The sequence below is a fragment of the Saccopteryx bilineata genome, chromosome 3 (genome assembly GCF_036850765.1).
Source record: "Saccopteryx bilineata isolate mSacBil1 chromosome 3, mSacBil1_pri_phased_curated, whole genome shotgun sequence".
NCBI lineage: Eukaryota > Metazoa > Chordata > Mammalia > Chiroptera > Emballonuridae > Saccopteryx > Saccopteryx bilineata.
Window position 1 is genome coordinate 231,334,735 of NC_089492.1, and position 23,862 is coordinate 231,358,596.

The 23,862-nt window shown below is 31.3% G+C and overlaps 1 protein-coding gene across 3 annotated transcripts in view; it reads right to left on the bottom strand.

Moving 5' to 3' along the window:
• The window catches only part of LRRC7 (leucine rich repeat containing 7), a 598,371-nt gene that overhangs the window by 100,790 nt on the left and 473,719 nt on the right, over nt 1-23,862 (bottom strand). For all 3 annotated transcript variants that reach the window (XM_066268909.1, XM_066268907.1, XM_066268908.1), the window contains 7 exons: nt 19,173-19,302; nt 18,030-18,145; nt 14,060-14,129; nt 11,818-11,917; nt 9,006-9,130; nt 6,685-6,933; nt 1,787-1,987 (listed from right to left, as the gene is read on the bottom strand). In XM_066268909.1, coding sequence (XP_066125006.1) covers nt 1,787-1,987; nt 6,685-6,933; nt 9,006-9,130; nt 11,818-11,917; nt 14,060-14,129; nt 18,030-18,145; nt 19,173-19,302 — 991 coding nt within the window. The remainder of the gene's footprint in view (nt 1-1,786; nt 1,988-6,684; nt 6,934-9,005; nt 9,131-11,817; nt 11,918-14,059; nt 14,130-18,029; nt 18,146-19,172; nt 19,303-23,862) is intronic.

The window sequence follows — 23,862 nt, forward strand, 5'->3', positions numbered from 1 at the left end:
ACACTTAGATGTAAATGAATAGGCTTTGGTGATTGTTTGGAAGGATCAGGGAATGGAGTGAAAAAAGGAAAAGGAAATTAGAATGCCTTCCAGTGTCTAGCTTGAGTAAACAAGTAGATAATAATGGTGCAGCTAAGGTCAAGATCAGGGATACAAAAGCAGCAGCAAGTTAGTGGAAGAAACATTACATTTAATTTTGGATTTGTTAAGCTTGAAAGTGTTGTGGGACAATTTTAAGATGTATTTTCTCTATTTACGGTTATTAACTTCATGACCAAAGGCATCTTTTCCTTGCTTCACCTATCCCAGTCCTGTATTAAACAATTTTAGAATCTCTTTATTTGCATCAAAATTAATCAGTTTATGGATTATCATGACCTCACAGTTATTTTGATGTTAAACTGTGATTAGATGGAATTTAAACACAAAGCATCTATATTCTTAGTACCTGCTAAATGTTGTTTTTCTGTCTTTTTATATTATTGCTATATCTTAGATATTAAAGAAAAGTCTATTGCTCTACTATAGCATACTATAATATCTTGGAAAGAAAAAGTAAATAATATTGATTTTATAAGCAAGAAGATAAAAGGCAACAAAAATGAATATTTACTTAAATTTTCTTCCTTACATACCATCTGTATGCCTCTTTTTTAGAGCTGGCTGGTATTGCACTTCCACTGACAGATGTGCACACCAATGCTTATTTTTGCTCAAGCTTTTCCCTTGGCCTGAAATACTTTCCTCTCTTTTCAACTTTAAAATAATTATCCAATTATTAATATGCAGTTCAACATTACACTGTTTTAAGTAACCTTTTAACTGATTGGCAATAATTGCTTATCTCTCTAACTTCTTAGAGTATTATGTTCTCCATCACACAACCAATCATATGATCATACATTCCTAAATTACTTCATCTTTGTTACATTTACCTGGGTAGACCCTAAGTTAGTCGGGGACTATGTACACATTCTATAGTTCTCTCTCTCTCACAGTGTTTAATAGACAGTTGGTGTTTAATCAATGCACCAAACTGATGCTCTGAAATGCAGATTTTTAAAAGACTTTTGCCAATCTAGATTGTAGAGAAGTAGGTATAATAACTTCTAGATGTTTTCATACCAATTATGGTTCTAATGAAGATAGGTGATAAGCAAGTTATCTGAAGAGTTGATGAGATAGTGCTGAGGTGGCATACATGTAGTTGAATTCTTTTCAGACCAAACAAATTGATGAATAGCTAATTAATTCTCAAATGTGGGAATTAAGCTCACATGACTAGATTGAAAAAAAGCTAAATTTCAAAGTTATCTCCCTTTTTTGTTGTTTATAGTAGTCTTTTTTAGAAAGGTTGTAACAAACTCAAAAAAATTAAAAACATATTTTTGCCTCAGGAATTTTGCTGAAATTTGCAGAATAAAAAAATCTTCATTTAGTGTCTTTTAATGACTCATAAAATAAAAGTTTTGGGTTGCCAAAAGGATATAATGAAATACTATAATGCACTTATGGGCCAGGCCTAGCTGGGTGAGCAAATTATTTTTTTCTGTATGTATTGGAACTTTTGAAGTTCTATTATGGTTTTAGGCCATAAGGGTATCATGTATCTGTGATTTATTAAAAGCAATTCTCATAGTTTGACAGAGTAGAGAGACTCCATTTATATTTTGGGAAATAAAATGTACTTTTAAAGGATGATCAATTCAGTTAAAAAAAATAAGTACCATTTAGTAATTCCAAAAAATCCAAACCTCACTGGCAATTACCAATAACCGTGAAATACCTCCATTGTAATCTCCTTTGGGGCTACGGGCCACTTGTGTTCATATTTTTCTTTCACAGTTTGCTCCGTGTTAGCAGTTGGGTTGGAATTCTCAACACGCATTCCATGGCTTGGCTTACCCACCAGATTTTGAACAGATTTTACCATATTCTTTAAATCCTCTGGGTAAGGAGTTGGATATCGTTTTAGGTTTATTTCAACCTAGAAGTTTATAAAAAGAAATTTAACATAAAATACTTTTAGCAAGTATGTTCACAAAACTACGCCATTTTATGCATAGTAGTATAACCAAATTCAGTATAGTGAGTGTTGAGCTGGCTGAGAAACTGTTTTGTAGAGTGGAACACTTAGTGTTCTCTCATTCTGCCCAGTGGGACTTCCCCCTACCCTTGTCTACCTTTTCAGATGAAACACAATTTTGGGTTATAGCCTATCTTTAGATCTATCCTAAAAGGGTTGAAATAGCAGTACATCCAACACTTAAGTGACTGGTAATCTCTGAAAAATTTAATTGTGATTTTCAGCTGCTTTTATATTTTAGAGGCTCTTCCTTTCCTATCTTAATTACTTCTAAGTAATTATTTTGATTTTAAAAATATATTTGAAATATCAATGCAAGTGATGGAGACCCCAAAAGATTTACAAGTGGAGTGAGTTATCACTTACTAAAAAATCAAGAGGTGATAATATCTGCTACCCAAATATGCTTCAGCTCTTATGTTAATTAGTATCTTACATCAAAGGTAGAGTAGCTAATTCTTGTTAATTTTTAAGAAAATATGCTTCATGGTGGCTTTCGATTCAATTTTTATTCAAACAAATTAACATGATTTGTAGGTAATGTCTTACAATAAAAGCAAATAAAAAATTATAAACATTTTCTAAGACATTCTAGGCAAACATGTAAATTTTGGCTTATTTTTATCCAGATATTTATTTTCATTCTTGAATTTCTTTTTGGTGTATCAGTCTGACTGTAGGGAATATATATATATATATATATATATATATATATGAGTATTTTTCCAATTTAATTTAGAGAGAGAAATTTTGACACATTTAGAGAGAGAAAATATGAGCTATTCCAAACATCTGAGTACCTATAATATTAATTAAATGGAATAGATACAAATTGTCCATGCTGATTAAAAGGGAGTGGGAGGAGAAGTAAGCATTTCTTGGCCAGGCTTGTTTAAAAATTCATGTCTTTTTTGCATCTGAGTAGAACCAACTTTAAAAAATGGAATGGTATCCGTGGTTTTGGAGAGTACATGTCTGTGGAAAGTATGTGTGGGGTTTGGGAAGTGCAGGTGGGAGAGAAGCTGAAGGAGAAAGAAGAGTGGGAATGAGAGAAAAAACAAGAAAGAGGGAAGGGGCTATTCATACCCACTTCCACAGACCTAAGTAATTCATGGGATATAAGAAACCATGATTGTGGAATAAAGCTGAAGGTTATAAATAGGAACTCAAACACTTTTGCTCATCTGCAGTTTTAGCAAATCTACCAACTTTGTTATTCTAGTGTTTTATCCTTTTTTTGTGGCTCATTTTTCTTCTCAAATAGTAGCATTGGACTTCCCTAGTTGATTTCTAACATTCTGTACAGCACTAAAAATACAAAATTATTGTTTCAATACATTTTTGGAAAGCTGATGAAAAAACAGAATTTCTCTAGTATAAGTATTGTTGAAATGTAATTTAATCTTTTATACTCCTAAATAAATAAGGATGGCATTAATAATATATAGAAAAATATAACCCTAGAAAAAGTCAGTCTACAGTGAAAGTGTAAGTTGTTAGAGTGTAGAATAAATATATCTTAGGGCACTTAATTTATAATGCATTCTTAAATAAACATAAAAAGAATGATAGTCATGCTAGACAGAGTCCATTGGGATGCATGCATCTTGGATCTGCTGTTTAAATTGTAGCAGAAATGTTAATCAAAAATTAAATCTAAATTTTAAATTATATTGTTGAGCTTGTTTAAAAGTATCAAAGGTCTAAAAGCCAAATACTACATTTAAAATTGTAAATTATAGAATGGTATTATGCCAATTAAAAACATCTTTGAATTTTTAATAACTAGGATTATATAAATGAAAAATAATTTTCAAATAGGGCATTAAATTGAAATTTTCTGTACCTTAAAATATCCTCAATGCTAAAATTCTGTTTCTAATTAAATCAAAGGCAAAAAATATAAAGGGATTTTTAATAGAATTAAATATTTCACTGAATAATATAATCTTTTTGTAGATGCTATGTCCCATCTGACACAGTTAGATGACTATTTACTAATGGTTATGGTACCAATATTTTTTATTTATTTTATAAGCAAATTAATGTGGTATGTCGGTCACATCACTAGAATATGTTTGGGTATTTTATCTCTGTAAAACATTTTAAATCTAGAAACAGAAGCAAATTTTCCATGAAGCTAATGAAGCTTAAGCTTGGTCACTTGCATGGCTTCTATTCAAAGCTCTGTAAGAGGTTCTACTTAAGTATTTGTATGGTTATTCTGTATTATTTTCTTATAAAGGTCCCTCACCAAACTGTGGACATTTTAGGTCACATAAAACTTAGATTTGTTCCACCTAGACAATGATCTCCCTGCTTCCCATTTATTAGTCCACCAGCAGAACTGAACTTGAAGTCAGACGACTTAAATTTCAGCCAGATCCACCCTGACCAGATATCCACTTTTACTCACATAACATAGGAGTGATAATATCTCTCCCATATGCTTGTGTTAATCTAAAGCTAAAACGAGATAATAAATATTATAGTCCTGACAATTTATGGATTCTATGCAGAGATTAGATACTGTTACTAATATCATATGGTATTTATATATTTTTAAAATCTAGATTCCTTTGGCAATCCAGAATCTACTATATATGTCTAACCAGAATACCTATAACTGTCTGAATTTTTATTCAGATTGTATCCAGTAACAGCTATCATTTATTCAGTATTTGCCATATGTCAGGCAATATGAAAAATGTTTTATAAGAATATTCAAATATGTGTTATAAAATAATACTTATTTCATTATTTACTACATATATTTAAACATAAATAATAAATGATTAATGACTAATAATATTGATAATTTATGATCAATTATATTTCAATTTCATTTAAATTTTACAACCCATTATAGCATCTGTTCTCATTTTATGAAAAAAACAAACAAGGAAAACCCCAGGGCTCAGACAGTGTAAATTACTTGCCCAAGGGTATACCATTGGTAAGTAGCAATGCCCAAATTCAAACTCAAGTCTTTGACTCTAAAGTTTATGCTACACAAGTGTTACTTGGTTCAGAGCTATTTTCTCTAGTATAGGTGCAGCACATATTTGTACAATTTTGTGGAAGAAATACTGTAAGTCTAAAATGTGAATTTAATTGCGTTAAATAACAAGGCAATTTCTATTTTTTTTTACAACATAAAGCTAACAAGTTTATAATTTATTTTTAAATTAAACTATAATTTAATAGTTCTATGTTTTTAAGCTCTGTAAAAGCATATTTTATACGCTTTACTTTTTAACTCACTTGTGCAGTATTTCAGATGTGAATAAATATGATCATAAACATAATTATATTAATATCTCAATAATGCCCAAATACAAAAGCAGTTTCTTTATATTTCCAAATATATAGACTACAAATAGTCCCTTATGAAATGAAAATATGTGTAAATTAATTTATTATACACATAGTGGAAAAAAATCTGTCGATTATGTTCTTATCAAAATGTTGTGTATATCACTCACCATAAAGTATTTGCTCATTTCAGCCATACATTTTATTTAAGTGCAAGATATTTACTGATATGCTATTTTATTTTAATTTTGGAAAGCAGAAATGTTTCACAACATTCTGTATACCTCAAATCTAAATAAAGTGCAGTAAATGCAAATAGTGGTTGCAAGATGTTGGAGACTCACCCAAATTTAGCAAATGAATAAAGAATTAATGTTAATTGTTAAGGCATTTAGAAGTAATATCTTGAAGTCACACAGAACTTTGGTTTTCTTACATTATGGTTAAATTCTTATTTGATTTGGTTGTAAATTCCAGTAAGAGAAATAATAATGTTTTGATTATTATTTGTTAAATATCTTATACTAAAAATCATTTGGAACATTTTAGAACAGAGAAAATGTATAGCACTTGTAGTTAGGAAAATGCATGCTCAGATTGCCTTATATTGCAGAAAGAATATAAGACAGAATAAGAATCTAGTCCATTACATGTGGATGGGAAAGTTTACAAAAAATAGTGTCCTTTCACATCCCATTAAGTCCCTCCTGCCCATTAAACTCCTACACACCCAACCCACAGAGTTGAAGAAACCTCATTTGCCACAACTCCAAAACCAATCTTCTCTTACAGGAATTCTCATCATCTGTGCCTTCAAATTAAAAGGAAATTGATGCTTTTCAACAGATGCCATCTTTGTGTTTACAGTTCACTCTCAGCAAATTTCAATTTAAATCTCCTGTTATTTTAAGAATCAAGTTTAATCTTCCCCAGAATTATATTTTAAAAAACGTGTGTATGTGTGGGGACAATTTAGATTTTATCAATAGTGTCATCAACATTCTGCGCAACTATTAGTATTCCCACACTTTAAATGAAAAAAAAAATTAAAAATAAGAGCATAAATAAAAATAAAGCACTCAGTTGAAAAACCATGTCAGGTATCTCCATCCCATTGCCAATGTCAATGAACAAAATATTAAATTAGGCTCAAACACTGGCAATTAATAAGTTTCTATGACCAACATTTCTTACCCCAAATCATGCAGAACATACCCCACTAAAACCACGGTTCCATGGTTGCCTCTACATGGGCTTCTCCTACCCCAAACACCTAGGCCTACCTGTCTGCCACTTAGAGAGGGAAGAGTGGTGGACTGTGCTGCAACTGGCAATGGAGTGCACATGCTCCTGTCCTGCTGGAGGCCACTTATACAACCCCATGCCAGCTGGGGGTCATTCTGGGGGACGGGCATATCTTGGATCTGCTGATCACACCTGGCCCATGGTGTGCAGCAATCGCCAGACAGTCTGGCAGGTTGGAGAGTAATCCCACGCTGGCCCCTTTCCCAGGGGGCTTGGCAGGGGTGATCCTGTGGGAGAAGGAATCTCCATTTTCTGGGAGAAAGAGGAGCACTGTAGCAATACTTTCATTTTATCATTTATTTTTACTCTTGATTTTTTTTTTCACTCTGGGTAATGCATTTAAAACAACCATCAGAATGTTAGTTTTAAGTCTATGTCATAAAACAGTATCAATATCATATGAAGCTAATGTGTCATTTCACACAAGGCAGCATTCATACTACACTGTATACACTATAAATAGGGCATTATACTCTAGTCCATTTGGAAGTTGATGGCATAGGTCACTGATTCCTTTTAAAAGTTTATGTAAATTAAAGGTAAAATTGTGCTAAATTTAATACATGTAATGAACCAGAAAAAGCGTGATTAATTTAAGATTTTAGTGCATTCCATTCATCATATTTCCATGATGATTTATTTAGAAGGTTGTTTGTGTTCTAATTTGTCCAATAGCCTATGGCATTGGATATATTCAAATTAGTGAAAGCAAAGTAGTTTGAGATTTAGGAAACATGTATGGTTATACCAAAATTTAAATAAACCAAGTATAAATAAACATAGAGAAAAATGTGCTGTAAAGTATAATAAACCTACTCTGATTATAAACAAACCTGATCACATAACACAAACAGGGCTTCTAAATAATTGTTTACATTTACTATATTTTGTTTTTATTGACAAGTATACTAGAATATATTAAATACACCATTTTCCTCTTGGTTCCTTTGAATATAGATTTCTAAAAAGAAGTATGTAGTTTTTGATATTCAATGAAATAAAACAATGAATCAAAGGTCCAGTATAGAATGCATCATCCATTTATTCTGGATCTAATATATGAAATTCTTAAAAGAAAAAAGAAACTGAAATGTTTTAAAGGTTTATTTTTGGTTTGGCATTATTTTTTTTTCTAGGAATTCACAATAAAAAATGTCTCTGGTTATTAGATAACACTAATCAATCATCCAGAAACATTTTTTAATCCCAAATCTTTAACACAATTATCACTTGATTTCAGAATCCATTTTGGGTTCTTCACAATGATAACACTATGTTTTGTCAATTACCTTACTAATTCCAGTAAGGTTCTAAAGGGTGTTGGTTAAAGAAAAATGTTCAGAGAATGTGGGAATGACAGAACAGAAAAGAACACATCACACAATCTAGATCAACTAACAGAATGCATATATAATTACCTAGGAAATTAGTCCCTAAGAGTGAGAGCTGTTAGTACTCATAATATAAAAGTGTACAAGTAATAACATAAAAAATAATGAGAGGTCCAAGATATTGATATAATGATAATGTGAAGATCTGATACTGATAAAATTATATCAATTCTGATATTTTTAAATTTAAATATTAAAAATATGAATTTAACAATCCAACTTTTTTACTTGACCTAGATTAGTTCCAATGAAGGATTTTTTAAAATATGATTTGGAGTTAAAAAATTGGTTATTAAAAAAAAAAGTTCAAATGCTATAGAAACATTAAAAAAAATTGGTTATTTTCCCTAAGGAACATCACCAGATATTAGCCGTCACTTCCTTTAAAACTTGCCCTCATACTTAAGAAAACTCATAAATTCTTCTCAAATATCACAGGAACATAAAATCTTTCAGAGATTTTAATGCCAATGTAATATCCATTGGCTCTTCAATAAATGTGTATTTTTGACCTCACATAGTCTGCATGATACCTTGCTCAGTGTTGAAAAGAAAACCATTTCAAGTGTTTCAAAAGATGTATAAGATGCTTAGGTAAAGTCTATCACCCAGAAGATTTTTTTTCCCCTCAGCTCTTCTCACCTTGAATCTCTTTCATATTCTTCTGTAAGATGGAGTGGCCTATCAAACGTGCTCAGTCAGAAATGGGGCATTAGCCTCATTCTCAAGCACAACAATGCTTCAAAAATTACCCTCTGGCTACAATGAAAGGTACCACTATGAGACTGAAGGAGGTATTTGACCTTCTAGCAGAGGTCGCTAAATTAATCCCAAAGACTATTTGAATAATAATATCGAATAAGCAAAAGTAATGAGAAGAAAGAAGAAACAAAAATTAAAAGGTTCACCTTAACCTTCCCAGCATTATCGTCATCTTCCTTTTTGTCTTCAAATTCAAAGGCAACAGTCATGCGTTGTTGTCTCTGCTCCTCCCACAGGGTAGGGTTAAAGCTGTCACTGTCTGACTGGAAATCTACAGTTAGATTCCAAAACATTGCTTTGTTTTTTACATAGAGTGTTATTAATTGAGCTTAGAACACTATGCAAACAATGGTGATAGGTACTACACACAAATTTTAAAAAAAATAAGGAAAAAAAGAAGGACATAGAAAAAGGAAGAATAAAAGAAGGAAAGAAGGGGGAAAGAGGAAATAAACTTTCCTTGATACTTGCTACGTGGTCTTTTAATATCTTAGCACAAATTCAGCTTTTGAAGTATATAATAATTATGGTGAGATTGAGAATTTTGTAGTGTAGAGCTTGAGCTTTTCACAGGACAGAAATAATAGAGAGCTGGACTGACGTTTAAAAATATTATCCCTTTTAATCTTCACAACAGCACATTTCTAGGACTAATATCACCCAAAGTTGAAAAATGAGAAAACTATAGCTGAGTTTTAAGACTTGCTGAGTCGTGCAGCTTCTCCGTGGTTAATGCAGGATTCCATTCCATGTCTGCGTAATTACAGAACTCATATCTGCAACCAGCAGTGGGATTCAAATAATTTAATAACCGGTTCTCTGCCCCAATGACCATTTTAAGTGTAAAAAAAGGTATACTGAAAGATAGTTTATTATTTCATGCATTTAATACTTAAATAAGAACAATAAAAGAGGTACATAAAACTAGATTATGTTATAAGAAAGAGTTTTAAAATATTAATGAATAAATATTAAATAATACCTGATAAAAAATAAAACAAGTTGTCACTCTGGTTGTTTGGCACTTTTTCTCTTCACATTATATGTTTGTTTACTGAAGTAACAAACGTGAGGGAATTAAAATGTAGTATTTCATCAAAGGTATAATGAGTTTTATGAAATGAATAAATAAATATTACAAGCATAATTCCGTCAAATTTTTTTCACCTATGGATGAAATGAACATTACTACTATGGGTGCTTAAAATACGTTGCTGTGCAGATGAATGTTAAAAAAGAGTAAGGAATATAAATTTGTGATTTCCACATTAAGTGGCTGCCCAGGTGCCCACCTTAGAGAGAACCCTAATTACAAGTGCAATTTTAACAACCAGTTCTCTGAACTCAACAAAAAATTAGGTATCGGTTCTGCCAAACTGGTGCGAACCACCTGAATCCCACCACTGTCTGTAACTAATAAACTTTGTCAGGACTTTGTAAAAGGTACTACTCACAATGCTTTTGTAATAAAGTACCTATAATCGCACCCTCTTGTGTGTATGTGTGCACGAACACATCCATGCATATGCATTGAGGGGGAGTGGGGTAATGGAAAGAAGTTTATTTTTAGGGTTACAAATGTGAAAAATTTAATCTTTAACATGAAAGTCTCCATTAGTTTAAATGTGTCTCAAATTAACAAAGAAAATAAATGACTTATAATCTTTACATCAAACTATTGTCTGATAATATTTTCTTTTTTTGTTGTAAGGGATTCTAAAAATTCATTTAACATACTTCTGCCTGAAAAACTACTTCACTCCCTGGAAAAAACTGATATTTAATATGTGAAACTGGATCTCAGAATTATATACGACACTTTCATTTTTCCCTTCATCTTTTTGAAAAGCAATATTTTGATAATCTAGGGATATTAAAAAAGATATAAGTAAAGACCAATAAATAAAATAATTTTTACATAAGACATTTATACACTATGTAAAGACAGTGGATTTTCTTTAATAAATTTAAAAGATTAATTTTATTGAAGTCTGGAAACTACATGTGAAAACAACTCTTCCCTTTTCTTATTCCTGTAGGTCAAATTTGAATAAAATACCCTAAAATATCTTAAAATGATTCATTTGCATTTGTAAATCAAAGACTAAAGACATTTATTAAAATTATCCCTAAAAATAAGAAATATAGATGAAAAGAATTATTTGTAAAAGTTGGTTTCAGTCAAGTATTGGGTGAATTTAATTCATGGGTGGATTAAAGTGGGTTTACTCTTCTCAGCAGTTCTGTGACTGGAAGACTAGTAAACGTGTATGGAACCCATGCTGGCTTGAGTAAGGAGCCTATGCTGAGTTCTAAATGGTTAATGACAAAGTTCCTTGAAACATTTTATGATCACATTTATGAATGTGATCATAGGATAGAAGATTTATGTAATTATTGAAAAAGATTTAAGTTGTGAATAAATGTATTCCTATCACAGTTGCTGATGTTGTTTAGGGGAAACTCAACTTGAAAAAGAAAAAAATGGTCATCATTTGTAGGTCATCTTTTTATAGTTGACTCTAGACATGAAATAATTTGGGGACTGAAATTGCTGTACTAAATCTTTAAATTTTATTCATGAAATTAGTGAACACAGAAAATAAACCAGGTCTTTGAACATTCCTGAAGATCTGACTCTTTTTAGCTTATTTCAATTAGCTGGGTACCACATTTGTTTAACTAGTCCTGTGTCTTATAACCAACTAAGCAAAAAGATGGATTCTAAAAGTCAACATTCTAAAGAGGAAGAGTTCTGTTTTGGAATCTTATGTAAACAGTATATAAGTGTGAAGATAAGATTCATACTTATAGTTAACATTCAAATGATTTATGTATGTCATGTAACTATCTTTGTAGCCTGGCACACGTATTAGTATTCCTGGCCAAGCATCATTATAAAATGAATCTCTTGTCCATCATTATACAAGCACAGGAAAATTTCTATTGACAATTTACCTTCATCACCACGAGGTTGCTGTGGAAACATGTAGTTAGTCAGTACTCTCTGCTTTGTTTCTGGATGGGCTTCAGTTTGTAAAGGGATGAGGGCTTTGGACTGTAAGAAAAAGAAACATAGATCAAGAAGTTAGCAAATATGAAGAATATTTTGTGTATAATAATGATCAATAGTCTAGACTCACCAAGCTAAATAAAAAAATTAAAAGTAAGGAAAAAATAAATGAAACTAGAAAGTATAATGTAAAATAAGACTATCACTTATTTTATGGAAATATTTCAATACTTCATAATGAAATTTCCTTTTTCTTTAGTGTGCTGTTTTTTGAAGAATTATTTATACTCACTGAGCAATGTCAGTTTTAATTCTGAAGAGACCAAAAATGTATTAAATTGTTTCAACTAAGCAAGACTTTGGTATGGTTCTATATGCCCATTCATTTTCACGAGCTCTTGTCCCCACCCCACCCAAAAAAACCCCATGGAATTTGCTCTCAAATTTGTGCTATGAAATATCATCTATGAATTTAATTAGGTTAAAGCACAATTACTTATGTGTAAGAGCTATTTTTGTAACCAAAGACCAGATAAACAATGGGACTTGTATTTGATATATCACAATAGAGTTACCTATGAATGGTAATATTTCATTTTTTATTAATTAGGTTGATTTCCAAAATATTATTTTGAAGGAGTTTTAGAACTCTGATGTCACATAGTATATATAGAAATATATTGATTATTTTATCTAATGTTTTGAAAATTGGCTTATTTCATGACATTTATTAATAGAAATGAAGCACAAAGGGGATTTAGGTAACTAACTTGTCTCATGAAACCAAGTCAGAAAAACATTAAATCACTGTTCTAAATAAAAGTTAAATGATGCAGTCATTTTCTGTCTATTCTCCCACAAGAATAATAAATCATGATATTAGGGGTTTTTTTCCCATAAGACAAGACTGAACAGACTTGATTAGCATAATTTACATTAGCATAATTTACACTGATGCTAGAAATGCTTTATTTATAATAATATATTGATACCTTGAAAAAACTATAGTTCATTGATCAGATTTGAATTTGAATGGCTATAATTTTTTACTCAGTAGATGGAATCAAATGCTATAATAACTGTAAAAACATAAACATTATTCTTACACTTATATTTTACAATTTGTAGAGGTTTATATAATTTTTTTCATTTGCCATTTGTATTTTAGGATAGATGTTTCAAAATTTTAGAATTACAAGAAAAGAGTAAAATAGGATTAACATATGTCAAAATTGTCTATCACCAGTTTTTTTTCTGGCGGCAAATCAGATGTCTTCAACTGTTTCTTGTTACTTTCTAGTTAATAAAATTATTTATTAAAACTCAATTACTGATTTAATTATCATCTAATTTTATGAGAAAAATAACATCAAAACAATTTTACAGAAAATAGTTGCAAAAGATAGCTGCAAATTTCTTGAATGAAGTTGTAGAATTAGGTTGGTTATAATTAAAAGTACGAGAAAAAAAGAACATAAAGGATAATAATTACCTCTTGTGGGGATTGTGTTAATAATTTCTTATTCTTTACTTTCAGAGGTATAATTAAAGTATATCCTCTAAGGCATATATATACCACTTAGAGCTAAAAAGCCATAAATATGATCATTTTGTATATTGGATCTCTGAGAATGATGTTGATACTAGGTTAAAATATTTAAAAACATAGGGAATTATAGCGCTGTTTTGTCTGGAGCAATGAAATACATATTTAAATACTACCTTTACAGCTTGACCTGTGGTGGTGCAGTGGATAAACTGTCGACCTGGAAACGCTGAGGTAACCGGTTCGAAACCCTGGGCTTGCCTGGTCAAGGCACATATAGGAGTTGATACTTCTTGTTCCTCCCCCTGTTCTATCTCCCGCCCCTCTAGAAATGAATAAATAAAATCTAAAAAAAAAAAAAATACTACCTTTACAAAAATCTCTCCTGTAGAGGATAAAGAATCTATACAGGGTAGGGCAAAAGTAGGTTTACAGTTGTTCATATGGAAGTAGATACAATAATTAATAAATAACAATACAAAGATAAACTGCTTTGTGTATTCATGACTGTAAACCTACTTTTGCCCCACCTGTAATTTACATGAACAGAAGTATCTATTTTTTTCAAAAGTTAGTAATTCACAGTTTCAATTATAGTTCATCTTAATAAACAGAATAAATCAGTTGCTAAAAGTTGTTACCTGATTGTCAGAAAGCCACAAAGCTGCAAGCTCCTTAAGTTTGGTAAATGAGAATGGTAAATTCTTCAATCTAAAAAAATAAGAACATTCTAATAGATTGGGTAAAGGTGGATATAAATTATTTTTATAAACAATTATTTAAAAAACTGTAACATTGATTTTACTCTTCTCTCCAGTTCTTTCTCCATTAAGTAGCTTGAACAATCTTTAAGTGTAAAAATCTCCTGTTTACAACTCTACAAATGCTTTCCCTTGTATCTAAGATAAACTCAAATATTTTAGCGTATCTTTAAGATCTTAAAAACTTGGCCCCCTGAGCCCCTCCAGGAGTTCTGCTACTCTTTTCCTGACTTAATCCCATCAGAACCACTGGCATTATCTATCTCAGCCTGCTACAAAATAAGCCAAACTTATTGCTTTCTCTAGAGCAGTGGTCCCCAACCCCCGGGCCATGGACCGGTACCGGTCCGTGGGCCATTTGGTACCGGCCGCAGAGAAAGAATAAATAACTTACATTATTTCTGTTTTATTTATATTTAAGTCTGAACGATGTTTTATTTTTTAAAAAATGACCAGATTCCCTCTGTTACATCCATCTAAGACTCACTCTTGACGCTTGTCTCGTAAGTTGGACAATTATATTTAAAAATACCACAGTTTTTACGCTGGTCGCATAATTTTATTTTGTGCATTTATCTGTCCCACCCTAAAGGCCGTGAAAATATTTTCTGACATTAAACCGGTCCGTGGCCCAAAAAAGGTTGAGGACCACTGCTCTAGAGTATTCTTTCTCCCATACTTCACTTGACCAAATCCCACAAAACCTTTTGTTTTTAGCATAAATGCAATTTTCTCAAAGAGGTCTTTTCTTGACTCCTCATTTAAATTACTTTTCACAACCGAGTCTCAAAGCACCTCATATTATCCTTTTTGGAACACATCACAGTTTGTAATTATATATTTGTTTTTGTAATTTTAAAACTGATATCCCCACAGAACTGTAGGGTAGGCTACAAGAAGGCAAGGGGCCATGTCTGTTACTGTTAAAACAATTTACAGCTCTTAACATTATGTTGATTTCTGAAAGTGTGTCCTTTTGTTCTTCCAACTTTCATACATTGTACAGTTGATATTCAATGAAAGAATCTTTAAAAATGTCATTTTGGGACAGATGAAGTATGACACCAGCCTTTGTATTCAATCAAAATGATCTGTAGCTTTGACTTCAGCCTTTAGAGAGCCAAATAACCAAATACCTACTTCAACATACTATTTGATATTCCTTAAATTATACATGATCAATAAATTGTAATTATCATGACAGTCAGCAAAATAATACAAACAAGGCATGCCAATGGATTTGTTGTTCATTTCTGCATGTTCATTTTTGAATACAGATAAATATTTTAGATATAACTTGCAATAAAATTTTCCTTATGTTTTTAATATATTGAAATTCTATTAGCCAACTGGTGAATAAATATATTTTGATAGTGGGAGTGGAAAATGTTACAATAATTAGTAAAGATTGTAGAAACAGTTAATTTTATATCTGAAAGCAATTAAGTAGTTAAGTAAATATAAAATAATTTTGCAGCCAATACAAATATCAACAAAGTGTGTAATAGCTAGGTAACTTGAGAAGAATATAATAACCTTTCTGAGATTATAAATATTTATAAAACATAAGAATATAAATAAATGATATTAAGTTATATCATAATTCTCTTTTTATAGACTTGTTTGTTATACTAGCATTTATAACATTAAACTAAAATGCCTATTAAAGCTGTTCCCAATTTTTAGCTATTTAATTTCATTTAAGCCAGAAATTGTCAAGTAAGGTCTTATGGGGAGAATTTTTCATATCATGTGGCAATGAATTAAAAGTAGAATATTAATTCTGCTGTATCAAAATTACATGAGGGAAAACTCTTCAGAATCATATACAACATTCATGATAAATCACCATTAATCTAGCCATAAATGTAACGTATGAAGAAAATAAACTGTTAGAGAAGGATGTTATCCTTATTTTCCCTTGCTCCTGCAGTTGTTGAAAGGGAGCCTTTATTTAAGTATCACAGTGTGCAGAAATTGACAATGGAAGCAGTCTTACCGTTGATAGTGCAAAGGAATCGTTGTTCAAATATAATGCCAAACTTTTAAAATCTATTATATTTTAAATATTAAACTGGAATAATGAAGACTTTTGGCTTATATTTCATCTTTTATCTAAGCAGTTTGTTCACTGATGGCAATGTTCAACTTTGTCCTCAACTTTGGCTAAATATTCATTTTAATCTCAGGTTAAGATTTCTTGATTAATTTATTAATTTAAAAAATGTTAATTTGGCTCTCTACTATATTTCGGTCACCTTTTGAGGGGATAAATTAAGCTTACATATATGGCCTAATAAAGTATTTAAACTCTTAATATTATGAGATTTTCAGTATTTTATTCACCTCTTTTGCACTAGAATCTAGCAATGTGTCTTTTCCATGGTAGGTACACAAGTGTGCTATATTTACTGAATAAAAATCTCCATTAGCAGTTCTAACTATGAATAATTTTTAAAATACTTGATAAGCACATTTCCAATACCATCATGCAGATTGCTAATGTACAAAAGTCGAGCAAAACAAGAATTCTGGGGGTGCTCCAATAGTTCATCATGAAACCCTCCCTCCAGGTGACAATAATGGAGCTTGGTTCCATTGGGGACCTGTAATTGAATCCACCAGATGTCCATCTTCCTATGACATCTCCATGTCTTATTTCTAATCTTACAAAATATAATTAGAAAAGTTTAAAAAATGTATTGCTGAAAATTAGGCCCAATATTCAATGATTTCCCTCATTTTCTGTTTGGTGACTCGGTCAAAACAGGAAACAAAACAGGTTGGTGTGTCACGACTTACTCTTATTTCACCAACCTATAATACTTCCTTGTTATCCTGATTTTAAAAAGAAAACTCTAAACTTTTAAGATAAAATGTTTTATTCTCTTACATGGGAATATTACTGAATGATGAATGTTTTTTGAACTTCATATTATTTTTTTCATAAATTAACAAACAAATGAGAACTCCCATATTTAGTGAAACTATCAGAATCTGAACATGCTTCGTGATTCTATAAAAACCATTCTTGACAGTTTTGTTTCAGTCTCTCAGTTTCTCATATTATCATTAACCTGATTAAAACTTATTGAAAACAGAGGTCCAGTATTCTATTCTGAAATCACTTATCTTCTGAGGAATTATCTTTAGTCAATATTTTTTTTATCCTTTCTTATTTGTGGACAGTTATGAAGAAAACAAAGATGAACTGCCGTTGCACTTGTTCTTTTTATCCATCCACCAACATAACACCTTTGTCACATACTTTCTTTTTTTGTCCTGCCCTAAACATGACAAAATGACCATTTGGTTGTCCTTACCATAATGTACTGACCTTAGGACTATTTAGGATTAGCTGCCTGGCAATATTTTTACCAGCATTCTGGTGTTGTTGAATATATAGACATTGTCCATTTAATTTACTAGAGACATAAAAGTATACATGAAAACATATGTGTCTGCATATATATATATATACTTATCTATGCACATAATTTTATTAATAAATTATGTGGGTTTTTATTTCAGTTATTTTCCATGTTTTCATAATATTATGCTTTCTGCATATGGGAGGATTTTAGTATATAAATTTGGGTGTATACATTTTATATAATTTTAATATATAACACATGATTTTAATATAATCAAATAATAAAATTTTGAATTATCTTTTTAAAAATAATTTAGCTTCTGCATTTTTAAAATAAATATTTGCATCTTCACATGATATTGTTTTATATATACTTCACACATGCTTTACACAGAACGTTTCCAAAATTATTAACAGAAACAATAATTTGATTTCAGTAAATAACTAGTATGTCATTGTAATATGTTGCAGAAATACCTGTTGTCACTCAAATTTAAGACTCTTAGTTTCTGCATCTGTCCAATCTCTTCAGGAAGAAATTCCAGTTTATTTGAGCGTAGAGACATAACTGTTACATTCTTACAGCTTCCAATCTATAGGTAACAATAATAACAACAAAAGTAAAAAGAATCACAGTGTAGACAATAGTTTCATATTAATTTTTATAACTTATAAAACAATTTTTAATTTATAAATTTCCTTATCACTTTTAAAGTTCTCTAAAGATGTATATATGTTTTATAATCGCACTTTTTGAAATATGTGTATTATTATATGTGTATTTCATAACATACCAAGGTAATATATATCTTATATTCTTTTACATATTAGAAAGGAGGAACTTTCTTTATAATTTCATTATTAGAATACTTATCTTCCTTAATTTCATAAGTCATGTTGTTTTTGCCCATGCAAATGAATGCTAATACATTTATGTTTATAATAAAATCATACATATTCAAAAAATAAAGTAATGTTGACATTTCTTTGGCAAAAATAGTTTTACTTCACATTACAATGGTATTTGACATTTTTACTCATTTTAGGCTTTAAAATAATTATATGTGGATTATTATTCCTTTATTATGGTAGTGTTCTGCTGAAAATGTTGAGTTAAATTCAAAGTACACTTCACCCTTTTCCCTGACATTAATAAATAAAAATCCCATTTAGAAATAAAAATTAACAGAACCTATTGCTGTATCTTGAAGCTAACATAATATTGTTATACAAAATGATATTTTAAAAATGTTATTTATATTAAAATTTTTTCACTTCAAGAATGGAAATATAAGTATCTCAAATCTTAGTTATTACTCTTCTTAAAGCAAAATATATAAATTAAATTTAAAATTATATTCCTTAGAATGAATTAGTTTATGATATTTTATTACTTTTCTTTGCAAGCAATATTTAAGTCAAATGCATTTGCTAGGTTGAATACAAGAACTTACCACTTGTCACTTAAAAGAAGATTAATAAATATATACACAGGCAATTTCTCTATATATTCAAAGCTCAACTCATGAGTCTACACTGTACTGCTTTTGCATCTGTTAAGATTTAACCCTAAAACAGAATCATTAAAGGTTAATTAATAGAAACAAGGTCATTCCTCACTTCTCTGGGTAATTCTGGAAGAAAATTCTCATCGACGGCTAATGTTCGAAGACTATGAAGGTAGCCAATAGTAGAAGGCAGTGACTCCAGTTCATTACAGCTACAGTCAAATTCTTCTAATAAAGATAAACTGAAAAGATAAATACATTAGTTAGACATTTTAAAACATCAGGTGGCAAAAAGAGTTTTGAAAAAGCCACATATCCAAAGTCAGCAGAAAAGGTAGTGACTGCATAATTCATATAAATTTATTTTGCTGTTTAGCTGAGTAAGGCAATACCACTTAATAAGTGGTTGCATTTGGTAAGATATAGTTTATTTTCCCCCCTTTTTAAATTCACCTGTCATTTAAATGAACTATTGGAATTGGGAGATAAGATTAAAAAAAATTTTTTTTAATACAATGTTGATGTCATTTATAGTCAGCTGCTCACAGTATTTGTCCTTGGAATGAGTACATGCAACTGGCACGTGCACAGAGGGCATAGGGTGGATCTAAGAGAGGGAGAATAACGGGGGCAGAACAGCAACAACAAAATACTGAGTAAATGCTAGGCGTTTTACTAAGCATTTTAGAGGTATAAATAACCAATCTTTCGCTTATAAGAACTTTATAGCTATTATTTTTTAAATCCATTTGACAGGAAATGGCGGCTTCAAGAGGCTCAGTAATGCTCAAGGTCACACATCCCAGGGAGCCAGGGACTAAATGTAGATAGCACGGCCCCAAGGCATCGCCTTGCCTGAGCCTGTGCCTCTATAGCAGAGGACGCAGACAGGGCTCATTTCAACCTGTGCACGTGCTCTGTTTTTAAAAAGGTGGTAAACTCTACATAATGACTCAGATTTTGGTACCTCTTAAAAAAGAGGAAGATCTGGCAATATCGGGCATGTCCATTTTTCCACGCCAAATGATAGAAATAGAATAAGGGCTGCTTCCTTTGGTCCCTGTTTTTGTTTGTCACTATCACTCTATATTTAGCCAGCTTGACCCAGCTTTAGAGAAAGAAATTGTATGAATGCACATTCAAGTTATTACCAGGGAACAAGACATTTAAAGGCTGGTTTGAGATAGCTGGGAAAGAAAGAGGGTCTGCCACGAGTAAGCACTAGCTATATTTAAGTTGTCATTGATGTTGTTGTTAATATTATTATACTGTCATTACCATTCATATCATTGTTATTACTGTGGTAGAAGAAGTCCAAGGGGAAAGACCTTGCCCTTGTAAAGAAGAGAATGAATTAGAGTTAGCTGGACCAGATTGCAGAATCAGCTTCCTTTTTCGATATCTTGGAACTAGCTCTACTCTCATCATTTAGTTACACAAAAATTAAGCATATGGGCTTTTAGTCAGTCAGAATGGATTTGTGCTCAAGCTCTGTCAATTACTAAATGTATTATCTTGGGTATCAAAAAATAAAATGCAAACCTCAGCAAACACACACAAAAAATCAAAGCTAATTTTATTTACCTGCCAGGCAAGGAAACATACTAGGAAAGAAATTCATTTAGTAGTGCTCTGTGGGGGGAAATTAATTACCAAAATGTGTGTGTGTGTGTGTGTGTGGGTGTGTGTGTGGGTGTTAACAGTGGTTTATTCGAATTAAGGTTTAAAAATTTGCATTACGTAGAGGGTGAAATGAATTCACAAGTCTGTGTACAGTTAAGTAAATTAAGGTCCATTATTCATAGGTCAAGAAAGACCCTAAATTCAGTTAGGTCAAGTCTGACTGTAACCAAGACACCATACTATTCATGATCTTTAACAGACTCAACAGGATAGAACCAGATGTGGTGAAACCACAGTCAGCTTTGGTTATTGTCTCTTCAGCAAGTGTTGCCTAAGTGAATGTTTTTTTTTTACATAGATCAGTTATATAAGTTTTCTCTAAGCTTTAGTTTCCTTATATTTTCAATGAGCATACTAATAATTCTTGCTTCATGTAAATTGCTCTGTGTATTTCATGAACTATTTATTGGAAGTAAAGACTTTAGTACAGGACTTGCCATAAAATACATGCTTAGCATATTTATTTTCTTTGTATTTGTGAACCTCGATAAATTAATTTCTAAAGCCTTTGAAGGTCCCACGTTCATGGGTGGCCATGTCATTGGGTGCCAAGTATGGAGGGCTGTGTGACTGTGTGTGTGTGTATGTGAGTATGTGTGTGTGTGTGTGTGTGTGTGTGTGTGTGTTGGTAGGCACAGGAATTGATGTATTTGGGAAACCTATAACAGTTTACTTGTTTCTAAAAATAAAATCTAGCACAATGTCTTACACTTAACACACTTAATAAATTTGGTAGAATTGATTAAAAGATGTTTCTATCAATGGTTGGAGTGATGTACTCAGCAAGTAATCATAAAAGTAGCAGAGATATTTTTAAAATAAAAATTTCAGATGTATCTTCTGGGTAGAAACTGTAGAATTAAACAATTAAAAATATGATTAAAATACCTTTTTTTCTTTGTTTCATTAAAATATGTGTTAAAGTGAGTCTTGAGTCACAGTAAGGCAGTTCATACTTTCTATAGTTCTGATAGGCACAAATTTCAGTTATTGTGGTTTTGTTAAGTAATATTAGTTCCTCAATAACATGGTTCAATTCATTTACCTCATATACTAACTGAGTGACTGCATAAAATATAAACTTTATTGCAAATTCTTTAGTCTACAAATCAAACTGTAAATAATAGACATGCACGGTCAGTGACTGGTCATGTTACTTCTCTCAAAGTCTGTCAGTGATCTGTCTCTGCACATTCAGAACTCAGTTCACACACAACGTAAATCACATAGTTCTGTTGTTTAATTGTCAATCAGCAGTAGGGGGATACTGTTGGTACAATAACAGCATTTAAGTACTACTACTGTTGGATAATATTCTTTGTCATCTTCATTTTTGGGGGGGATCTAGCTTTTTATTACCAAAACAACTTCATTAATCCAAGCAATAGATCGAGTTATTTCAACTTTGAAAGCTTATAAATTTACACAGGCTTCTGAATAGGCCATTGATGCTGCAATGAGCATGCATTATCTTTAGCTGTGTTTTGGAAGAAATATGACATAAAGTACACAACTGAAAATATACAAGCATCATGGCAGGAAGAAACAGCAAGTAGCAGGGATGCATTATAGCAGAGACTTTGAGCACATTGTGCAAATAAGTTTGCAGGATCTACATCAAACATAAATGAAGTTATAGAAGAAATAGCTGACTGCTGAAATCTGCCTGCCACTATTTGACAGACTAGATCTGCTGCCATCAAAGCTTAGTGAAGGCAAACCTGTTGACATAAGTGAAGAAAGTGGTTGTGATGAAAATGATGAGGTCTTAGAGGAAGTGACACTGACAATCAACTTCACATTAAAGGAACTCTCAGAAATGTTTCATGACATTGAAAGCACAAAGGATAAAAGTTTAGAAGCTGATCCAAGCTTAAAAAGTAGTATGACAATTCATTGACAGAGAAAAAAACTTCACTCTGAATTATAACTTTCACGATGAAAAGAAGGCAATTGCTGTTCAAATTAATCTTGATAGAATTCTTGATGTGCCTAATGCTTACAATGACAGTATACTAAATAAATACTGGCTTTACTATTTTTTCATTTTCCTATACTTGTATAACCAACAGTGAAATAAATGTTTAATGTTTACACAAAAAGTCTTTAAACACCTTTGTCAAAACAATCGTAGCTTTCCTCACTGATTGTGACTGCTTTGCACAGTTTCAGCTTGCAGCATGGTTGTGTTCACATGCACCGAATGGTTGCTTGCACTACTGTGCAAAGCAAGAATTTCCTGCATTAAAAAAGCAACATTTTTACTGTACCACAGATATACTGAATTCATAATTTATAGACTGAAAATATTTCACATCCCTGGGGTACAGAGAAAAGCTATTAGGTGCAAAATGCACATTATTCCATGATCTCCGAAATTCAAAATATTCAACTTCATAATTTAACATTCTAATGAAATTTATTGTTGGTTATCTTGTTAGAAATTATATAAGGTATTTAAATACCAAATCTATAAGAATACGGTTGTATCACATTTACTCAGATTATCACTTGGCATAGACAAGTGAGAGGAAAAACTCAGAGAAAGACAATATTATATGCTCTCATTTATATGTGGAATTCAAAAACAAACAAACAAGTTAACAAACAAACTTGAGCAAACATATCCATACAGAGAGCAGACTGGTGGCTAGCAAAGGCAGGGGCGGGAATGGGCACAGTGGGTGAAGGTAGTCAGTAGATACAAATCTCCACTTATAAAATCACTAAGTCCTGTGGACATAATATACAGCATAATAACTACTGTGTTGTGTATCTGAAAGTTCCAATCACAAGAAAAAATCTCTGTACAGCAATGGATGTTAGCTAGACTTATTTTAGTGATCATTTATACAATATATATATAAATATTGAATTATTATGTTATATACCTGAAACTAATATGTTTTGTGCCAATTTTTTCCAATAAATAGAAAATACATTTATTATATTTTGTGAAAAATAAAAGAACAAAAATTTACTTTTTTTTGCAGTTTTATCTATAGTCTATACCAGTGGTAGTCAACCTGGTCCTTACCACTCACTAGTGGGCATTCCAGCTTTCATGGTGGGTGGTAGTGGAGTGACCAAAGTATAAATAAAAAGATAGATTTAACTAT